This window comes from Molossus molossus, unplaced genomic scaffold (assembly GCF_014108415.1).
Source record: "Molossus molossus isolate mMolMol1 unplaced genomic scaffold, mMolMol1.p scaffold_m16_p_2, whole genome shotgun sequence".
Classification (NCBI taxonomy): domain Eukaryota; kingdom Metazoa; phylum Chordata; class Mammalia; order Chiroptera; family Molossidae; genus Molossus; species Molossus molossus.
The window spans coordinates 123,679,620-123,703,301 of NW_023425355.1; the positions used below are offsets into that span (position 1 = coordinate 123,679,620).

General features: G+C 40.1%; 1 protein-coding gene across 4 annotated transcripts in view; it reads left to right on the top strand.

The window, feature by feature from the left end:
* The window catches only part of DMD (dystrophin), a 2,326,146-nt gene that overhangs the window by 2,162,877 nt on the left and 139,587 nt on the right, over nt 1-23,682 (top strand). For all 4 annotated transcript variants that reach the window (XM_036270045.1, XM_036270042.1, XM_036270043.1 and 1 more), the window contains one exon: nt 1,928-1,989. In XM_036270045.1, coding sequence (XP_036125938.1) covers nt 1,928-1,989 — 62 coding nt within the window. The remainder of the gene's footprint in view (nt 1-1,927; nt 1,990-23,682) is intronic.

Here is a 23,682-nt window from a genome sequence, read left to right on the forward strand (position 1 = left end):
TAAGCAGGCCTTCACTCTGCAGTCACTGAATGGGAAATGTCAGAGGGATGGTCTTTGAAGTTGTACAGTTTGGGGAATTTCCACCTGTCATTGTGACATGCTTGTATTTTACTTATCAGACCCCAATAAATGTTTCTCCATTTTGCTTATTTTTAAAATAATTTTTTTCTTTATTGAATTTTAGAGAGAGAGAGATAGAAACATCGATGAGAGAGAACATCAAGTGGCCACCTCCTGCATGCCCCCCCCACTGGGGATGGGGCCCACAAAGTGGGCCTGTACCCTGACCAGGAATTGAACCAGCAACCTCTTGGTGCCTGGGTCGTTGCTCAACCACTGAGCCACACCGGCCGGGCAATTGCTTATTTTTGTTTTTAAACAGAGGTAAATCACATTGAGTGTTGGTTTTGCTCTCTACATAGGGTCTCAGGTTTGGCTGACTTACCTATATTATAATCAACTGATAAAAGGTTTTCTTTTAGTGGGCCACATAATTAACAAAAACGACCACATATTGAACATTAGAAGGTGCCAGTCACTTATTTAGATCAACTGATCCAGGTGAGTGGGCTTGCCTCAAATTTCACAGCTAGTGGGGCACAGAGCCAGAAAAACCTATGCCGAAGTCACTGGACATTGTTGCCTTCCCAAACACCTCTTTCTGTGTGAGGCCTCAGTTTCTGCGCCCCTTGAAATGTCTACATTTAAGCTATTTCTCTTCTCTCCATCCCCACCCTTCCCCAAAGATTATGAATAGGCTCTGAGTATGAGGACCGAAATATCATTCAAGGCTGCATTTTACTGTATCAAAGCCAGTCATGTAATCCCTGAAAACTGGAAATATGATGCTATGGAGATTTATGTAGGTGGGCCAAAGTAAGGAAAAGTATATGTAGTTATCTCTCCCGGGTTTATTCGTGTAATTGAAGGAGGAACAAGGGTGTTTTGTTCTTTTTTTCTTTTTTTTTCTTTTCTTTCTTTTTTTTTTTTTTTTTTGTGGCAGGAGCTGATAGCCGGCAACCACACTTAGCTAAACTTGAAGAAATGGAAGAGAGACGTGAATGCTTCATTCAGGCCCAAGTAAATATAGGAAAAGGTGTAGTAGTGTATAGTGTACCAATTTAAAAAGACATTCTAAAAGGAATGGGAAGAGGAGGGGTATGATATAGTTGGGCAATGGATCTACGTTAAACTGAAATGCAATGCAGCTATAATGGATGGGAGATCTGGATATGGAAAAGAACGTAATAGAAAGATGTCAGGGGCATCCTGCCGGTGTGGCTCAGTGGATGGGTGTCAGCCCATGCACCAAGGGGTTGCCAGTTCGATTCCTGGTCAGGGCACATGCCTAGGTTGTGGGCCTGATCCCCAGTGGGGGGGCATGCAGGAGGCAGCCCATCGATGTTCTCTTTCATCGATGTTTCTGTCTCTCCTTCTGACTTCCTCTCTCTCTAAAATCAATAAAGGAAAAAAAAAATAAAAAGATATTAGGGGCAGTTAAAGCCAATGAGAAGTGAGGTGGTATGTTTATTAAACTAATGTCCAGTGTCTCTCTTTGACAGAGTTGAATGACACTTGTCAGGGTCCTCTCTGAATGTTCCCCATTGGATAAATGAAGAAGTCCTGATTTTTTTTTTTTTTATTGATTATATAACAAGGTCATTTTAGTATAACAGAAGTGCAGCTGACTTGTGGGTGGGCAAAAAAACAAATTCTGGTTACCAAATAATGTTCATATTGCTTTTACCTTTGAAAGCAAAGGTAGGGGCTTCTCTTCTTGTAAGATAAACATTCTACACTGCAGGATGAAAGTCCTTTGAAGTACAGAAGCCAAATGATTCAAAAGCAAACCAGGCCTTTTTCCCTCCTCCTTTTCTCTACTACTCATGGTAAATTCTAAAGTCTTTCTTTATATTTTATGTTCCAGCCACGAGACCCAAACAACTTGCTGGGACCATCCCAAAATGACAGAGCTCTACCAGTCTCTAGGTAAGGATGTGGCCATGTTTCTCCCTGGTTAAATGATGGATGGCTTTTAGCATAAAGTAGATTGTAGTGTGCAAGGTACTTGTTGTCTGAATATATCCCTAGATTGTTTAAAGGGTAAAAATGACTCCTTTCTATCCCAAATTGACTATTAGCTTTCTTTCTTTTTTTTTCAGAGGTTCCTTAAAAATAAGTTTTAGAATTTCACTGATTCCTGAAAATTCAATATACCTGAGTGGGCCAAAAGGTCTTCTAGTTTTCTTGAGCCTAAAAGGATAGAAAAAAATACCTGCAACTTATGGCAAATTTCCCCCCAGCAAGGAAGAAAACTGGACTTGCTCTTACTGATTTCTTCCTTGCAAAAGCAAGGCATTGTTTTGCCAATCCACGAATGTGTGAAGGAATTTTCTGCAGTCTTTTCAGTGCTTGTAATTCGTAAGAATGTCAGGTCATCAGTGTGAACATTTAAATGACTTCCCTCCTGTGGCTTGTTTGTGTTTGTGTGAGAACCAGACAGTTCTTTTGCCCCCCCCCTTTTTTTTAACAGATACATAGCCTTCAAATAAGGGGAAAATACCAATCTTTTTCTTTTTTCTTTTTTTATCCTCACCCAAGGATATTTTTGCACTTATCTTCAGATAGAGTGGGAGGGAGAGAGGGAGAGAAACATCGACGTGAGAGAGACACATCTACTGGCTGTCACCCGCACGGCCTCAACCGGGGCTGGGGGCAAACTGCAACCGAGGTACGTGCCCTTAGCGGGAACCGAACCTGGGACTCTCTGGTTCGCGGGCTGATGCTCTAACCACTGAGCCAAACCAGCCAGGGCATACACCAATCTTTTTCATGGTTGATGAAAGTCCACTCTATACCATTTAAGTTCCATCTGAAATAATCTGAAATGAACTCTGTTACATCGTTACTAATCATTGTTTTTAATAAAAAATAGTTATGTCTTTTCTACTAATAAATAATATTAAGTGTGCTTTTTGGTGAATGGATGTATTTACAGATAAAAGTGCACGAGGTGAACTCTTTGGGTTTCAACTTATGTGACAAAACCCATGGTGATCAGGATGCTTAAATATAAATTGTGTATACATAAATATATGTTGGGTGTATATGTGTATCTGTCTGTAGCCATGACTACCTTTCTCTCATTCCTTCCTATTGGTTAATGAATTGCAGATCTAGAGACATTAGGAATGGGGTAGGAGACAGTAGCAAAAAATTGTTTTCCTAAACTTTTTCTACTTACGAACAGACATAAGGTTCTTCTAGAAAATCTGGAAAACACAAATGAAAAGCATGAAAAAGAAAAGAAGTCACATCATTCTAGCCAGACATAACTATTACATTTCAAGTAATATTTTGTCACTTCAGTCTAGCAGGGTGTGTATTCATGTACCATATGCACACACACACACACCTTTTCAAATTTAGAGAAAATGTGGATCAGCTAAATTTTAAGTGCTGCATTTTCAGCCCCTACAGAATGTTTCTGGTGTATAATGCTGGAGTGTCTAGACCACAGGTGGAAAATGTGAACGCTTATATTTTTGCAAATGAGAAAACACAGAGTTCATCTGAAGTGGGCAGTAGCTGTGCTGAGGGAGCTGGTAGTCCTAGCCCAATGCTCTCAGGATTTTGGATTTTTCACGAGAAACTAGAAATCTATCAGCAAAGAACTAGGTTCATCTAGTCGGTGGGTCTCCTGATTGTAACCCCTCGTTTACACAGACTCAGCCCATTTGTCATTTCTACTGTAATTCCAGTGCTTTCTAGTTGTAATCTTTTAATGTACTTTTATTTTTAAATCATTATTATTATAGAGTGATTTACTGTTTCATAGTTTTTTAGTTTAAAATTATACACAAACTAAAAAATGAAAAAGAAGAAAAGACAAATAATCTATAACCCACCTTTAGAGTTAACTAACTTTGCATAATCTGGTGGGTATCTTCAACAATTTCTTACCAGCCCTGGCCAGTTTGGCTCAGCAGTAGACTGTCGGCCCGTGGACCAATGAGTCTCAGGTTCCATTCCGGTCAAGGGCACGTACCTTGGTTGCAATTTGTCCCCTGCCCTGGTTGGGGTCATGCGGGAAGCAACCAGTCAGTGTGTCCCTTTCACATTGATGTTTCTCTCTCTCCCTCCCAATCTATCTGAACAAAAATAGAAAAAAGTCCTTGGTTGAGGATAAAACAACAAAAAAAAATTCTTTCCATATGTATCTTTTTACAAAAGTTTTTTTTTTTTTTTTTTCAAATCCTGTTTTATAATCAGCTTTTTTTTCCCACCTAAAGTCATGCACCATGGCCATATTTCCATTTCATTCCACTGTATTCCCTACCAGCTTGCTTTTCATTACTCTGTAATGAGAAATCACAAATATGGTTGATAAGAAAGCTCATTGTGAACTGTCAATGAGTAGGTGTTTGTAACTTCAAAAGGAATTAAATACACTTTTATCATATTTCTAAAGTTTTCTCAGTAGGTCGAATGTGGTGGTATACTCAAAGCTTCCCTCTAGTCCAACATCATTTGTAACCTTGGGCAAATCACCTGACTTGGGAACATAATGGAATTTTACAGTTGCAGGGGAATGTAGAGCTCATTCATTACCAACTTTCTCTTGGATGAAATCAACTTGATTGAGGTAATTTGCGTATAATAAAATGCAGCCATCTTAACTATGTGGGCAATTCCAACCCCCTTTGAAATTCTTTTTTGCTATCCTAATAACACACATTTTGGAAATGAACTAAATTGGTGTCTAGGTGTCAAAATGAACTAGGTGTCAAATTGTTTTTTTAGCTTTCAGAACCAATATTCCAGTATTCTTGTTACAGTCAAGTGTTACTTTTATCCAATGATGTCGTATCATATGACATGTCCATTTATTGAGAGCACACATACGTGTGTGCTGTGCGTGTGTAACCGGGCAGTGAAGTCAGGTGCAGAGGATACATTTATCAGGACTACACAGTTAGAAGGGGCTACACTGGGATGTGCCCTGGGTTGTCTGTTACTTTCACTTACCTCATTGAGTTTATTGACTTAGCAAAGTATGTCCAGGTAGGTTGCTGTGTACCTGCTACAAATATACACAAATTGACAGTTTTATCTACGGATAGACAGTTACTTGAGTAGTATTTCTGGAACAAACCACTACATTTCTAGCCATAGTCTGGTGGGTTCCTAGACAGTGGGCAATGGCTCCTTTCACTGTTTCCATGTGCACCTGGAATGACTACTTTATTTATTTTATCCTCACCCGAGGACATTTTTGCATTTATCTTCAGATAGAGTGGGAGGGTGAGAGGGGGAAGAGAGAGAAACATTGATGTGAGAGAGACACATCGACTGGCTGCCACCTACACCACCCCAACCGGGGCTGGGGACAAACTGCAACCGAGATATGTGCCCCTAGCAGGACCCGAACGTGGGACTCTCTGGACCGTGGGCCGGCGCTCTAACCACTGAACAAAACCAGCCAGGGTTGGAATGACTGATTTAGTTTGTCATGTGTCTACATTCCTAAGATAACCTACAAGATTACCATCAGTGTCCTTCTCACCCCCAAATTATAGTGTTTTAAAGTTGAAATATAAGCACAACATACCGAAAATACACCTTTTATTGCTTTTTTAGTTTTATATATTGGCTTCCATTTTTCCCCAAGAGGTATCCCTTTAGGTGCTATTTTGAGCTGGATGAAATGGATGGAAGCCTGCAATTGCACTCAATTCATGAAAGGGCTCATGGAAGCAAAACTGGTGTTGTCTGGCGTGTTAAATGTTTTAGATTATATTTAGTGGGTTCCTCTCCTAATAGAACCTGGACCTGTCTGTGGTGTCATGTTGAAAATATCAAGACGTGGCCTCTTGCCACCATATGTCCCCACTTTCAGACATATCTCTAATGTGGAAGCTGCAGTGGTTCATGATACACATGAAATGTTACACATCCCTGCCCTGGCCGATTTGGCTCAGCTGGTAGAGCTTTGGCCAGCAGACCAAAGGATCATGGATTCAATTCCTGATCAAGGGCATGTACCTGGGTTGCAGGTTCAATCCCTGGCCCTGCTCTGGGTTGTGCAGGATGCAACCAGTTGATGTGTTTCTCTACATCTATGTTTCTCTCTTTCTTTCAATCCTTCCCTTCTGCTCTCTCTAAAAATCAGTGGAAACATATCCTCGGGTAAGGATTAACACCAACAAAAAAGAAATATTACACATTCCTAGATATGCCTACTTCTCAAGAGTTTTTTATAGTTTAATTTGCTCAAATCACCAACCAGCCCGTTCAACACCCTCTGTGACCTGCCTTGCTCCCCAGAGCATTCATGTTTCCCCAAATCCATGGTCTGAACAGCACAGTATTATAAACCAAGAACATTTTTGAAGGGCTGAAAAAAGTAGCACTTGAGCATTAACTGATGCAAGGCCGTGTTATTACTTGAAATGTTAATATTGGAGAGCTCTGGCTAATAGCATTCTAACTGATTTTCTTTTTCATTCTTCGTTCCCCAATTTTCTACAATGAATTTATATCATTTACAGTTACCTGTTTAGCAACAAAGTTTCATCATCAGAATTCCCTACCCCATTCCTCAGTGTCCCTACGCTTGTAATTCATTAACCAATGAGCACCTATGACAGAAAAACTACCATAGATAGCCACACACACATACACACAGAATTTATGTTTAAGTATCCTGATTCCCATAGACTTTCTCAGGTAAATTTATTTTATTTATTTATAAAAATGTTTTTTTCCCTTTATTGATTTGAGAGAGAGAGGAAGGAAGAAGAAGAGATAGAAACATCGATGAGAGAGAACTTCGATTGGCTGCCTCTTGCATGCCCCCCATTGGGGATCAGACCCACAACCTGGGCATGTGCCCTGACCAGGAATTGAACAGGTGACCTCTTGGTGCATGGGTCGATGCTCAACCACTGAGCCACACTGGCTGGACTCTCGGATAAATTTAAACACAAAGAAATCTTCTCATGTGCTGTTACTCTCTAAACATGTCCATTCACACAAAAAAGCAGACTTAAAACATTTTCAGTGGCAGAGAAGACATGGCTAACTTTTTTGAATTAAATGTAAAATAATTCATTTCAGATTATTCTCAACAGATCTAAAATGCTTTTTTAAGTGAGTTATCAAATGTTAAAAAATATTTGTTTTTCCCTTACTTTTAGGCAGTGTCCCCATGCAAAAAATCCCAAGTTATGAAGGGAAATAATTGTCAGGTTCCCCCACATACACGTAACAAAGCATAGTAAAGAAATAATTTCAGTGTTTACCGTGATGACCTGACAGTCATTAGGAATTTCAACATTGGAAGGTCTCCATGAAATTTTTGTATGCAACATTAACAGTTTGGCAGAAATATTGTCTTGTTTTCACAAGAAAGAAATCAATAAGAATAACTCAAAAATAGTTTTCTTTTACCATTTTTCTCTGACTACCCCCACTGTGGTGGAGTGAATGATGTATAAAAAACAAAGTCTCCCATACCTATTTTTTTGTGGGCCTTAGTACTCCTTATCTTTATTTTATTATTATTATTATTTTTTATCCTCACCCAAGGACTTTTTGTTTTTGCATTTATCTTCAGATAGAGCAGAAGGGAGAGAGGGGTAAACAGAGACAGAGAAACATCAATGTGAGAGAGATACATTGAGTGGTTGCCACCCACACGACCCCAATCGGGGCCGGGGACAAACTACAACCAAGGTACATGACCTTGACGGGAACCCAACCCATGACTCTCTGGTCCATGGGCCGACACTCTAACCGCTGACCCAAATTAGCCAGGGCAATATTATTTTGTTTTTATCCTCACCCAAGGACATTTTTCCATTCTTTTTGTTCAGATAGAGTGGGAGGGGGAGAGAGGGAGAGAGAGAGAGAGAGAGAGAGAGAGAGAGAGAGAGAGAGAGAGAAACATCGACATGAAAGGGACATATCAAGTGGCTGCCTCTCCCAGGGCCAACCAGGGCCAGGGACGAATCACAACTGAGGTACGTGCCCTTGACCGAAATCGAACCTGAGACACATTGGTCTGCGGCCGAAGCTCTAACCACTGAGCCAAACCAGCCAGGGCAGTATTCCTTATCTTTAAAATGAGTGTATTGGACAAAAGTGGCTTAAGAATTTTGATTGTACATGGAACACAATTACAGATCTGGGGTAGAGGGACAACAGGAAGAGATTAACCAAAGAACATATATGCATAATCCATGGACAGAGACAATAGCATGGAGAAGGCCAGGGGTAGGACCGTGGTTGGGTGGAGGGGGCAAAAAGGGAGAAAATGGGAGACATCTGTAATACTGTTAACAATTTTCCTAAAAAGTTAAAAAAAAAAAAAGAATTTTGTTTGTTTTTCTCTTACTTTGGGCTAAGGTGGGGCAGGTTGCTTCCAAAACTTGCTGTGATCGTAATTTTTCAAGAAGTACCTTTGGCTGACTCCGCAGACAAATGGGTTTCTAAAAGTTTAATCATTCCTATTTTTAAAAATGCGTATTCTGGAAAAACAAACAACAGGGAAAAGATTCTGCCACCCCTCCCTGACTTACAGGCGGAGTGAGACAAGCGGTTATCAAGTAGGGGGACTCTGGAGATTATTTCTTACAAGCCCTCTGGGCCATGAATTTGTGGTTGAGAAGGTGTATTCTTCATCGTTTCTTTCAAGAAATAATGTGCTCAATTCATGAGGTGAATTTCAGGTTTCTTTTAGCATCTTTACAAATGGAATGGAAAGATTGTCATTCCAATTGGTTATCTTGGTGACTTAAAATATGAAGCATTTTAAGGCTCCAAAAGGCATTTACAAAAATCAGTGTATGTTAGTAACATGCTCTGGAATTTATTTGGAAATACTTCCATAGTATTGATTTATGTGAAGTGCCATTATCTGATTAAAAGCCTGTCATTTTCTCATAATTTATGTTCAGGTTCTTAAGTGCATCACTGGAATTTTAAGTCAACATTTTTTTTCCCAAACACCATTTATTGCCCCTATACCCTCTTCCACCAAGTCAACATTTTTTAAAAAGTCTCCTCCCCGCACACACATAATATGTATGTGCTATTTAAGTATTTCTTTGTCTTATTGGGGGCATAGTAATTATAAATACAATAAAATCTTTATGTAGTGCCCTCCATGGCTCCTTTCTGAACTACAGTATGAGGTGTTTACAGTAGTGATGCCAGCAATACAGCCCAGGAAGAGCAGTTTGCAAAGGAGACACATAGGTAAAAACACGATAACGGGAAGAGAGAAGCATTAAGCTTCAGAAGGTTAACTGACGTATTTCAAACCTTGTACTAAAATCTACATGCACTATATGATCTGACATTACTTAACCCAATTTCCGTTTCCTTTACCCCTCAGTTTTTTTCTCTAGGGGTATTGGCTCTCCTGCAGTTCTGGCATTCTTTAGAAGGATCTAGCCCCTCTTCTCTGTTGCCCGTGTTTTGGAACTCACTATTCATGATGTTGATCCAAATGATGCAAAAGCTCTAAATTTTCAAAAATGGACTTGTGAACGTTTTAGGAATTTTTAGGAAAAGTGATCTTAAAAACCCCTGTGATTTGAAGGCGGTCCATCCTCACATGGCCCTGAACCTCATGTCTGTTGCCTGAGAAGAGCTTCAGAATGTTAAAATAAAGGTTTAGCCCTGGCCGGTTTGGCTCAGCGGTTAGAGCATTGGCCCGCAGACCAAAGAGTCCCGGTTTCGGTTCTCACTAAGGGCATGTACCTTGGTTGCAATTTGTCCCCGGCCCTGGTTGGGGTCATGTGGGTGGCAGCCACTTGATAATTCTCTCTCACGTCGATGTTTCTCTCTCTCTCTTCCTCCTTCTCCCTCCCACTCTTATCTGAAGATAAATGCAAAAATGTCCTCGGGTGAGGATTAAATAAATAAGTAAATAAAATAAAATGAAGATTTAGTTTTAGGGTCTGCTGGGTCTGAGGCTGCTGTGATTCTTCAGCAGCCTTAGTTAAGAGGACTAGTTAAGATCCGGTTAAAGTCAAGAAGCTAAGAGCTTCTTCACGATGCAAGGATATTATCATTAATAAATAATTGCACCTGTCAAGATTGAGTTAGAAACACTGCTCTAGAGATCCTGTACCTCCTCAGTTTGCCAAGAAGAAGGAGAACAAGAGAGCCTCTCCCTGTCTTTTGATAGGCTTTCTACATTTCATTAAGTATTTCCTCCTGAGGATGCTCTATGATTAGGAACTGCGGGATTCTGAATGACGATGAATTCCTTTCCCATCAGGAGCTGGTCCTATTGCTTTTCTCAGCATAGTTTATAAACTAAACTCTTCTCAACTGAGCTACTCAATATTTAGCACATTCCTTTCCTTGTCTGTTGTTCTAGTTTCTTAAATATTGCTAAGTATTAAAACCTTTGCCTTTCTGTTTTTCACTAGCATAATGCCTCGAACTGTAAAGACTATCTAAATTCAAATCCCAGTTTAGTTGTGACCTTGAGCTAGTCCTTTGCTTTCTCTTGGTCTTCAATTTCTGACTTACCAGGTTGAACAGTAATATTTCATCTATAAATGTCTGGTTTTAATTTAATTTCTGACTAGATTAGGGCTTGGTTTTATGAATGCTATGCTCAACTCCCCAGTTTTTCTTTGTCACCACCAGCCTGGAAGATACAAATACTAGGATCTTCACATTTATAATAATTGTGCTTTCATTTGTGTAGCCATTTACAGTGTGCAAAGAGTTTGCATGAATAGATAGCCCTGGTCGGCTTTGCTCAGCGGTTAGAACATTGGCCCATGGACCAGAGAGTCGTGGGTTCGATTCCGGTCAAGGGCACGTACCTTGGTTAGGGTTTGTCCCCAGCCCTGATTGGGGTTGTGCGGGAGGCGACCAGTCAATGTGTCTCTTTCACATCGATGTTTCTCTCTCTCTCCCTTCCACTCTATCTGAACAAAAATGGAAAAATATCCTCTGGTGAGAATTTAAAAAAAAAAAGAGTTTGCAGGAATAACCATATTTCATCTTTACCCAGCTGTAAATTAGGTGCATAGCTGCTGTACGGCCTGAATTTTCACTCAATTTTGATTTCAGCTCTTGTGGCATACTATCCCTTTGAGTAAGACTTCCTGTTTTTGATTTGGAAAATAATGCTACCATATAAGTGGGTGGGGCATCAATTTTTTTTCTGTCTATTTGGACGTGAGCAGGCTGAGGCTCAAGACTTGTGTTGACTTATTCATACTGACATATGGGTAGAAGATAAGGGACCAAGTCCAGAGCATACGTTTTATGGCTTCTAGTTCACTGTTCTCAAAGGAATATTCATTACTCGTAGCATGATTTATAAAACTGCTTTATCAGCGTAATTAAGCTATGGAATCTCAAATGACATTCTTTATTCCCTAGCTGACAAACTTAGCACAGGAGATTTACTCAGATTTGCAAAATAGAAGACATAAGACATTAAGGCTGTTATAAATGGTCTTCCTTTACCTCAATCCTGCTTCTAAAAGAGAAAAAAAAAAAGGAAAATAATCATCTCTTTTAACTTGAGTTAGGATCAATTGATTCCCCCATTTGTAGAATAGAAATGTAATCGCCAAATCAAAATTTATGGCATTTTCCTGGAATCTTCTTTTATACTGTTTTTTTTCTTGTTCAAATAATGTGATTTAAAGCTTCTAATTAAAGAGCATAAATAAGTAGATATTTCTGAACTGCATCTTCCAAAGCTTATTTCAGAAGGAAACTCAGGATTCTCTCTCAGACGTACACTGGTGTACAATTTAAAAGAGTTACCTAATTGTAGTTTACTTCGTCTGTATACAAGAAGCATTAAGGTTACGCCTGCAGCTGTGAAAAAAGTGATGGATGTGTGCAATTTCATGTAGGTGGGTCTGCCGAAGACGATTTTTGCCACAAAGTAAAGGCATCTGAAAATGCGTCTGCTCTTATTCAGACATTTCCAGTATTTCTTTTTTAAGCACACAAGTCTGATTACCTTTGTATGCCTCTTGGGAGCTGCAATTTTACTGGAAAGAGAGCCAGAACAGTCAGAACACTCACATAAAATAGATAGTGAGTTTTTAAAGTTCGCATTCGCTACAGTAGTAATAAAATGACCTAAAAATACTCTGAAAGTCTCTCTCATGATATAGTGGATGGATCATTAGCTTATTTCTGAATTGGTGATATTCTGTGAGAGTGTTTCAGAATTTGCCATTTCACAAAGTCTTGATCCCTTAATTCTAGGGAAGTTCTTGGGCCCCCTCATAAATTGAAGCTTATGTAACCGGGGCATATATTACACACAAGTGTGTGTGTGTGTGTGTGTGTGTGTACACACATATTTTTAAATATGTTTTTATTGATTTTGTTTTAGAGAGAGGGGGAGAGGGAGAGAGAAATGGAAACATCAATGAGAGAGAAACATCGATCAGCTGCCTTCTGCATACCCCCTACTGGGGATCCAGCCCACAACCTGGGTATGTGCCCTGACCAGGAATCAAACCTGTCACCTCTTGTGCATGGGATGACGCTCAACCATTTAGCCACACTGGCCGTGCTTCACATATATTTTTAATCAAGTATTAATTTTGGTGGGAAAGTTATTTGATTTATATTCTGCTTTCTATTTTATTAAAGAGGTGAGCTTCTTAGCAAGTTATTTTGTTTTTGTTTTTGTTTTTTTATCCTCACCCGAGGACATTTTTCCATTTTTTATTCAGATAGAGTGGGAGGGAGAGAGAGAGAAACATCAATGTGAAAGGGACACATCTAGTGGTTGCCACCCACACAACCCAACCAGGCCGGGGACAAACTGCAACCGAAGTACATGCCCTTAGCGGGAACCGAACCCAGGTCTCTCTGGACCGCAGGACGACACTCTAACTGCTGAGCCAAACCAGCCAGGGCAGGTATTTTTTGTTGTTGTTTTTTAACTTACTGTATGTCACAGACTTTTAAGTGGTCCTACTGAAATTGACTATTATGTACTCATAGCACATTTAACTCTGCAGAAATTTAGCAAGGCTTGGTCTGCTCTGTATTCTGTTCTGTGAAATGAACCCAGCGATTGTGCATTTGAATGTCATGACAAAGTCAAATTGCTACAGAAGTTGCTTAACACACTCTCAGTTTTTCTCCTTGTGAAGGACCATACTTTGAATAGCAGTATTCTAGAGCACTTCATTTTTGAAAGTAAAAATACCAACTCAAATCAGGTGACCTTGGTGGGGAGAGGATAATTATTGACACCAAACATGAACACCTAAAAAATGTTATTTATGCCCTGGCTGGTTTTGCTCAGCGGTTAAGAGCATCGGCCCGTGGACCAGAGAGTCCCGGGTTCGGTTTCCGCTAAGGGCACGTACCTCTGTTATGGTTTGTCCCTGGCCCCATGGGGTTGTGTGGGTGGCAGCCAGTCAATGTGTCCCTCTCACATCAATGTTTCTCTCTCCCTTCTGCTCTATCTGAAGATAAATGCAAAAATGTCTTTGGGTGAGGATTAAAAAAAAATGTTATTTATGCAACTTTATATTTTGCCAAGTGAGACAAGCCCAGGCAAAGGAGGGATCTGTCTTCTTTCTCATTTCACAGTCCTTCTTAGCCATTATTTTGGAGGTCAAAGTAATAGAATCTCAGTCCATTATGGGAAAGGGCCAGGTATGAAGTGGCAGGCCCCTCCTGCCTAATTGAACACCTTTCCCACCCATATAATTAAATATAATGTATAGAATGGGATATTTTTCAAATACAAGTTTGTTTTTATCCAGAATATAAAATGTGGTATGTAAACCCTTTACATTATGTGATGAATTCAATGGGAAACTGATTGGTGGTTTTACTATGACTTTATTATTGTCATTGTGTGAGTTTAGCTTGGGTGGTAATGTGATGTGGCAGCAAAATTGCTGATTGACTTTGAGACTGACAAGACATGAACTTGAATTCTGGCTCTGCCAGCAGTGCTCTGTGGCCAAAGACAAAGGCACTAACAATTTAAAAATATTTATGTATTTTTATTGATTTTAGAGAGAGAGGAAGGGAGAGGGAGAGAGAGATAGAAACATCTATGAGAGAGAACATCAATTGGCCGCCTCCTGCATGCCCCCCACTGGGTATCGGGCCCACAACCTGGGCATGTACCCTGACCAGGAATCAATCGGTGATCTCTTGGTGCATGGGTCGATGCTCAACCACTGAGCAACACCGGCCGGATGGCACTAACAATTTTGAACCCCAATTTACTGATTTATTTAGTACTTAGGAAGTACTTTCCTTGGGAAGCATTGTGGGAATTAGAAATAATATATGTAAAATGACAAAATGTCTGACATGGTAACGGCTCAAGGAATTATAATTGTTATTAACGATGATTATGATGATGCACTATCTATTATTATTAGTGTTACGATCATATCTTGTGTCCTTTCTTTTCCAAAACCTATTGGGTTCCTGATTTCAGATACCGAGAGTTAAAGGTAGGGAGGGAAATCGCGATGTAGGTCTTCAAGTTTGACACTCGAGGAGCCACTTAATTTTTCTAAACTTGTTTACCTCTTACCCTGGTCGGTTTGGCTAAGTGGTTAGAGCATCGGCCTGCGGACCAGAGAGACCTGGGTTTGGTTCCTGCTAAGGGCACGTACCTTGGTTGCAGTTTGTCCCCAGCCCCAGTTGGGGTTGTGTGGGTGGCATCCAGTCAGTGTATCTCTCTCACATCCATGTTTCTCTCTCTCTCTTCCTCCCTCTCTCCCTCCCGCTCTATCTGAAGATAAATGCAAAAATGTCTTCAGGTGAGGATAAAAAATAAAAAATAAAGTTGTTTACCTCTTAACCAAAGTACCAGGGTTTCCTTGATCACAATCTGTCCTAACTTCAGGCAAATATACACTTACTTTCATTTGAAATGCAGAGTAAAATGACAAACTTCATATTGTGTTTTTATCTTCTCCCAATTCTAAAGTAATATACTGTATGTAATGGAAAACAATACACACCATAATCTTTAACCATAAATGCAGATGATTTGGTTAATACATATATATGTGTAACTCTGTATTCCTCCTCCTGTCTATGTCTTTAAGATCTTCAAAGTTTAAATGACGTACAAAATCAAATATATGTGTCATAAAAACGAGCTGCACCAAAGGGTTGCTGATTTGATTTCTGGTCAGGGCATGAGTTGCAGGCTTGATCCCCAGTAGGGGGCGTGCAAGAGGCAGCTGATTGATGTTTCTCTCCCTCTTCCTTTCTCCCTCTCTAAAAATCAATTTAAAAATCTTAAAAAAAAACAAAAACAAAAAAACACCAAGCTGGTAAAGAAACATGCCCAATAATTCATAAGTGAAAAGAAAAAAGTCTGCAAAATAATGTGACATACTCAGAAAAATGTCTGACACGTAGTAAACACCTAACAAATGGTGGTTGCAGTGCAAAGGGGCAAGGGAATGACCACCAGGGGTGATAAGGAGAGATGAGTCCATACCAAGTTTTATATGACATGCTGAGGGTTTTGATGCTAAGATTTCTTGACTTGGGTGATATATCAATTAGGGTCCAGTCAGAAAATAGAAACCACTTTTGTTATTTCAAAAAGAGGGAATTTAATGCCAAAAATTAATTACCCGATGATGAAGCTAAGAAGCCAAACAGACAGCAAGGAGCCTCTGCTACACCCAGGACTGGAGGGACAGTGGCAAGGGGGGATATCACCAGACCCCCAGAAGCCAGGGCCATCAGGTGAAACTAGAACCAATGGCCAATTAGGACCACTGGGGGAGGGGCTGCTGGGAGCCAGCTGGAGCCAGGAAAGAGAGACAGCTACTGGCAGAGCTTTGGCTGAAGGCAGAGAGAAAAAAGGAGAGATAGTATCACCTCGCCTCTCCTTTCCTCCTGCCCTTTGGTCTTCTGCCAGTGACTCCCTTTAGCCAAACTGGAAGTCGGTTGGTAAGGGAGTATAAAAATGCCATTCTCTGTAATCAAGAACAGAGGAGGGAAAAAGGTCAGAATGGATCTGAGAACCAACAAGCAAGTGGCTGAAGTACAGGAGACTTCATGGCTGGTCATGCAGCCAATCATCTGTGCCAGTATGCAGGGCTGAGAAACACAAGGCCTTAAAAGCTTTCATAGCACTCACTGAGTCTGGGGTGGCTTAGATATGGCACTAGACAGGCACACTGGGTTCAAAGGAAACTAACCTGAAAACCAGGAAAGAGAAGGTAGCAATAAAAAAGTTGTTTGCACAGAATTTCAAACACTAAAGATAAGCTCCCATTCATTTGATTGTAGGTAGTACTTGTGTTGTTTATAGTTGTTTATTCTCAAGTCTCTTGAGTTTTTGCTTTAAATAAAAAACTGTCTGTCTTGCTCTGGCCAGGTGGCTCAGTTGGTTGGAGTGTTGCCCCATACACCAAGAGGTCGTGGGTTCGATTGTGGGTCAGAGCACATACCTAGGTTGTGGGTTTGATCCCCAGTCGGGGCACATATAGGAGGCAACTGATCAATGTTTCACTCACATTTCTCTCTCTAGTTTACTCCCTCCCTCACTTCCTCCCTCTCTTCTGCTCTCTCTCTAAATCAATAAACATATCCTTGGGTGAGGATAAAAAAAAAAAAAAGCTGTCTTCCTCATATTTGTCACAAGTGCCTCTGAATAATTTAATGTTCATTGAATGAAACACAGTAGAGCAAGATAGACTGACTTTGCTAAGGAAGAAGACAAATACCACTCAAGAAGATGGAAACGTAAATGATATTTCCCTAAGGCAGATTATTAAACTGGCAAGATGGAACTCTCTGGAGAGATGGAATTCTTTCCAGAATGTAGAACATAAAGCTCATAATAATAAAAATAGGCAATATCAATTAAGTTGTAGATTTTTATTTGCAATTTGATATTTTAGCAAAACCACGGGAACTGCTATTCTGAAATTAATTTTGTCCTAAAAGGAATAACTAATTGATGATCAAGAAGATAAGATGCTTGAAAGAAAGAGTCTGTATTGGATCTGGAATTTAAATAACAAGGGAAGAGCCCTGGCCGGTTTGGCTCAGCGGTTAGAGCGTTGGCGTGCAGTTCGGAGAGACCCGGGTTCGTTCCCGCTAAGGGCATGTACCTCAGTTGCAGTTTGTCCCTGGCTCTGGTTGGGTCGTGCGGGTGGCAGCCACTTGATGTGTCTCTTTCACGTCAATATTTCTCTCTCTCTCTCCCTCCCACTCTATCTGAACACAAAATGGAAAAAAATGTCCTTGGGTGAGGATAAAAAAAAGAAAATAATAACAAGGGAAGGAAACACCGAACACAACTTGATGTGCTGATACCCTGATTTAGTCATTGATTTCTTTTTAAAAAAAGTTTTATTTTTTTAATTGATGTTAGAGAGAGAGGAAGGAAGAGAGAGGGAGAGAAAGAGATAGAAACATCGATGAAAGAGAACATCGATTGGCTGCCTCCTGCATGCCCCCCACTGGGGATCAGGCCCACAACCAGAGAATATTCCCTGACCAGGAATCCAACCGGTGACCTCTTGGTGCATGGGTCGATGCCCTACCACTGAGCCATCCCAGCCAGGCAGTCATTGGTTTCTTGATTCAATAAATATTTAAGAGTATGCCAAGCATTGTGAATCCTAAACTTTAAGACATCAGACTAAAAATATTATGAAAAATAAGACTTAATGAAGATCTAATTTTTATAATCTTATTTTTCTTGAACATTGAAACATCTGTTCATATCAGAAATGTTGGAAGAAGTATAAAAAAATAAAAATCACCTCAAATCTCAACACCCAGAAATAACCACCATTTACATTTTAAAGGCTTGCCTCCAATCTTTTTTTCCTATGCATTTTTATGTGGTTGTTGGAGATAATGTTGTGTGCTACTTTGTTCATTACACATTGTAAATTTTTATTCATTCATTTTTAAAATATGTTGTATTGATTTTTGGAGAGAGAGAGAGGTAGAAACATCAATGAGGGAAACACATCGATTGGCTATCTCCTGCATGCCCTCCACTGGGGATTGGGCCCACAACCTGGGCATGCGTCCTGTCCGGGTCTCTTGGTGTATGGGTCGATGCTCAACCATTGAGCCACACTGGCCAGGCAGTTTTCATTCATTCTTAATTCTTCAGGGGTATTATTTTTTCCAAGTTGTATTTTCTTACAGTACCGCTTTTTTTTTTTTTTTTTTTTTATCCTCACCCGAGGACATTTTTCCATTTTTTGTTCAGGTAGAGTGGGAGGGAGAGAGAGGAACAGAGAGAGAGAGAAACATCGATGTGAAAGGAACACATCGAGTGGCTGCCACCCGCACGACCGACCAGGGCCGGGGACAAACTGCAACCGAGGTACATGCCCTTAGCGGGAACGAACCCGGGTCTCTCCGGACCGCAGGCCGAAGCTCTAACCACTGAGCCAAACCAGCGAGGGCTATAGTACCGCTTTTTAAAAATAATTTTCAACTTTTCAAAAATTAGAGTTTGACCAAGAAAACTCAAATTTATGTTGAATTTATGGAAATAAGTCTTTAAGATCCTGGAAACTTACTACAAGCAGACTTTGGAGAGAGAGGTAGAAACATCAATGAGAAAGCCAAGTAAAGTGTTATGATGTCTTCTGTGCAACAAGCTACTTGTGTATTAAAGATGTTACAGAATAAAGTCTTGTGTGGTCAGAAATAGGCAGTCAAAGATAAGCAATTTATCCATTGGTAAATATAGTTTAGAAATTTAAGTGAACAGTTTCCTATCACAAATGTTTCATGGATAAAATTTCCTTTACCAAATACTTACGGTCCCAATGTGACAAGGCAAGTATCCTTGGAAACTTTCACTATTACAGCAAAATCTTTGCCCTTCTTAGCAAACAAATTTAGAAACTCAACTTCGTAGATTTTTGTTAGTTTTAATTTTTACATTAACTGATACGTAAAAATTCACTATCTAGTTGGAAAGAGGATGGCTAGGCAGAACATATTATCTTCTTCAAACATGTGTGCCTACAATTATCACATTCTGTTCAAAGGTCTTCATTACATTGTCAATTAGGGCTTGTAGCCTCTTGCTTCGGTTATATTTTCTGGCCAAGATGCAATTAAAGAGTATGGAGCTAATCATTTTTTCCATACTTGCTTTCAGTTTTTTACTCCTCTAAGTTAGACTGTGAGGAACATCTTTGTGCAGAAAGCCTCTCCATATTTGATACATGTAATTACTGAGTCATAGGGTATTAATCTTTTTATATATTTATTTTTTTATCCTCACCCAAGGACATTTTTTTTTCATTTATCTTCAGATGGAGAGAGGGAGGAAGAGAGAGAGAAACATTGATGTGAGAGAGACACATCAACTGGCTGCCACCCACTCGACCCCAACTGGGGCCAGAGACAAACTGAACCGAACCTGGGACTCTCCCATCCACCAGCCAACGTTCCAACTGCTGAGCCAAACTGGCTAGGGTATAGGGTATTAATCTTTTAAGTTACTTGGTGTATGTTGCCTGAAATTCTCTTAAAAGGTTATACTTATTTAGAGTCTTTAATACATGAAACTGCCCATCTAACTAAGCCCTTGCTAGTGTGGAGCATCATTTTTCCTTTTGCTATTATAATAGGGAAAATAAAACCATCTTGTTATTTGCATATCTTTGATTACCAGTTATCATGACCATTTACTTTGAAATGTTTACGGAACATTTTCCCTCTTTCGTGAGTTATGGAAAAGCAAAACCAATTTAACCAAACAAAACTGTTCCAAACGTCACTGAAATAATGAACGTTTCCTTGCATTGTGTTGAGGGACTCTTGGTGATGATACTCCTGATTGCATCAATACAATTTTTGAATAATGCCTTAGCTTTCTCTTCTCTAAGCTAAACAAGCCTAATCTCTTCATCCATCCTCAGTAGACCTATTATCCACCTATTATTGTTAGATTTTCTTATTCTCTATGCCAACTCCAGTTTCTTCACATTTTTATTTTTGAACTTTGTTTTTATTGATTTCTTAGAGAAGAGGGAGAGATAGAGAGAAACATTGAGGTTAGAGAGATGCATCGATCGGCTGCCTCCTGCATGCCTCCCACGGGGAATCGAGCCCGAAACCCAGAACTGGGACCTCTCAGTCCATGGGACAATGCTTAATCCATTGAGCCACACCGGCCGGGCATGATTTTTGTAGTTTTATTTGTTTTTTTATATTATTATTACTTTTTAATGCTCACCCGAGGATATCTTTTCTCTTTCTCTTTATTTTTTTAATTTTTAATTTTTATTCTTTGGTACGTGGCCCCAGCGGGAACTGAACCCAGGACTCTCTGGTCCACAGGCCAATGCTCCAACCGCTGAGCCAAGCCGGCCAGGGCTTCTCTTTATCTTTAGATAGAGTGGGGGGGGGGTGGGAAGAGAAACATCAATGTGACAGGGACGCATCGACTGGTTGCCTCCCACACAACCCTGACCAGGGCTGGGGACAGAACTGCAACTGAGGTATGTGCCCTTAACTGGAATTGAACCCACGACTCTTTGATCCAGGGGCCAACGCTCTAACCGCTGAGCCAAACCAGCCAGGGCTTGTCACATTTTTAATACATGTGGAGCCCTAAACTACAGTGGTTCTCTTAATCCAGGGCTATTCAGTTATGGGAGAGGAGGAAGGTTGTTTCCTGTCTCTTGAGTGATGATGGAAACTCATACATACCACAGGTGTGGATAGTTTTGCTTTATAGTCCCATGTGAGGTATTGATCCCCCTGCCCCGATAAATATGGAGTAATTAGAATATTCCAGGTCCTGCTCTGAGGAACAGGTTACAAAGAAACATAGGCATAATCCCTTCCCTGTCCATCTCTCAAACTAATGTGAACTCAGACATGCAGGGGACATTGTGATGTGACAGAAACCCTTGCCTATGGGAGTGAAGGCACAGCACCAGGTCTACTTGTGGCCAATGGGGGGACGCTTAAGTTATTCTAAGTTCTTTCCTTTTTTTTTTTTATTTTTTATCCTCACTCGAGGAGATTTTTGCATTTATCCTCAGATAGAGCGGGAGGGAGAGGGGGGGAAGAGAGAGAGAGAAACATCGATGTGAGAGAGACATATCAAGTGATTGCCACCCACACGACCCCAACCGGGGCTGGGGACAAACTGCAACCGAGGTACATGCCCTTAGCGGGAACCGAACCCAGGACTCTGTGGTCCGCGGGCCAATGCTCTAACTGCTGAGAAAAACTGCCCAGGGCTTGGGTTCTTTGTCTTCGGAATCCAAATGAAAACCATGTTATTTTCTTATGTTGCTGATGTAATAGCTTCTTTTTTTTCTTTTTTACTGAATTTATTGGGGTGGCATTGGTTGATAAAATTAGATTGGTTTCATATATACAATTTTATATAATACTCAGATGATATAGTATAGAATTGTTGATAGTTTATCAATGCCAGCGTATACCCATTTTGTTTTTCATGGCAAATGTAAATGTCTCCAGTTAGAATGAGTTTAAGTCAAACTGAAAACACGCATGTGCACAAGCAGAGCCTGTCATTACCTGGTATCTTCCTACTTGTTTTGTATGGATTCTAGAAAAGCATATGTCAGCTTCACAAAAGACTTTACTGTGTTCTTTGGGGAATAAAATTGACAAACATGGGACAGTTAATAAATGCTGTAAGGCTATGTATACCAACTTACATAATATGAAGGTCAAATGTATGGTACCATGTATAGGTAGAAAGACCAATATTGATTAGAATAATTGGGGAATTCTATTTGGAGAGTTAGAAAACAAACGTTGTGGGGAGGGATTTTGTAACACTTAAGTAAATTAAAATGTAGGCTAAGATATTACAGGCAGGGTGGAACAGCCTGAGTAAAGGTAAAATTGAGAGTAGTTTGTGTGAGGGTTGGTGAGGATGTTGTTCTTTGAAAATCTATTCCTGCCCTGGCTGATTTGGCTGAGCTGTTGGAGCGTTGACCCACGGACCAAAGAGTCTTGGGTTCAATTCTGGTCAAGGGCACATACCTTAGTTGTGGTTCGTCCCCAGCCCTGGTCGGAGTCATGCAGGAGGCAACCAGTCGATGTGTCTCTCTCACATCGATGTTTCTCTCTCTCTCTCTCTCTCTCTCTCTCTCTCTCTCTCTCTCTCTCCCTCTCTCCCTCCCTCCCTCCCTCCCTCCCTCCCTCCCTCCCTCCCTCCTTCCCACTCTATCTGAAGTTAAATGGAGAAATATCCTTGGGTGAGGATTAAAAACAAATCTATTCCACAGTTTTGAAGAAAAACCTGATTCATTGCCATTATATTAAGGGTATATTAAGTATCTTATGTTATAGAATGATAAATTTAAATCTCATTTCATTGGCAATGGGAAAACATTGGATCTTCAGAAGAGAGAAAAGATGAAGTCTGTCTTCTGTTTTCAGGAATGAGAATTTGATGGAATGATTTCAGGATGTTTACAGAGGGGAGAGATTAGTTCATTTGTTTTGTTTTGTTTTGTTTTGTTTTGTGGCAGTTGAGATGATGAGAGTCTTAGGGTAACAATGGGAGAAAGAAAAGGGAAGCATGACTCCAGAAGTTTTCTTCCCAAGGTAGAATTGCCTGAAAGTAGTAGTGACAGATTGGATGAGAAAAGAAAAGAATTACCAGATGCCTTATAGATTTTCAGCCTTGGTGACATAGAGAATGGTGATACCATTGAGCAAAAAAGAGGAAATTGAAAATTGAGACAGTAGGAAATCTGTATTTTATTGACTTATATACTTAAGGGTTTATTTATATAGTTCATCTTTTTTTAAGATTTTTTTTCTTGTTTGATTTTAGAGAGAGAATAAGGGAGAGGGAGAGAGAGATAGAAACATTGATGAGAGGGAACATAGATTGGCTGCCTCCTGCATGCCCCCACTGGGGATCGGGTCCACATCCTGGCCATGTGCCCTGACTAGGAATAGAACCAGTGACCTCTTGGTGCGTGGGTCAGTGCTTAACCACAGCCACACCAGCTGGACTAATTCATCTTTTTTACAAAATTTTATTTTAGGCCCTGGCTGGTATGTCTTATTTGGTTGGAGCATCATCCTGTGCACTGAAAGGTTGTGGGTTCAGTTAAATTCCTGGTCTGAGCACATACCTAGGTTTCAGGTTTGATTCTTGGTCAAGGAGCATACAGGAGGCAACCGCTTGATTGATCTCTCGCTTTCTTCCTCCCTTTCTAAAATCAATAAAAAAATTTATTTTAGGACACATATAAATGTATCAAGTTCCATACCATAAGCATATATTTCTCATTAATCTTATCAAACGCCTGTGAAGTATATTATCTCCATGGTGCAGATGAAGCTCAAAGAAAATAGGTAATTTGCTCACATAGCATAGCTGGGATTTAAAAGTACTTTACCTAAACCAGTGATTTAGCCCTTGAGCTAAACTTTCTTTCTGGAACTGACAATGGCTTTTAAAGAGGAAGTATCCTGGAGTCATTTGGAAAGAATTAAAGAAGTATTTTAGAATAATCAACATGATAAAAAGATTTCTTGTATTTTTTTTTTTAATCCTCACCTGAGGACATTTTTCCATTTTTTTTGTTCAGATAGAGTAGGAGAGAGAGAAAGGAAGAGAGAGAGAGAAACATTGATGTGAAAGGGACACATCGAGTGGCTGCCTCCTGCACAACCCCAACC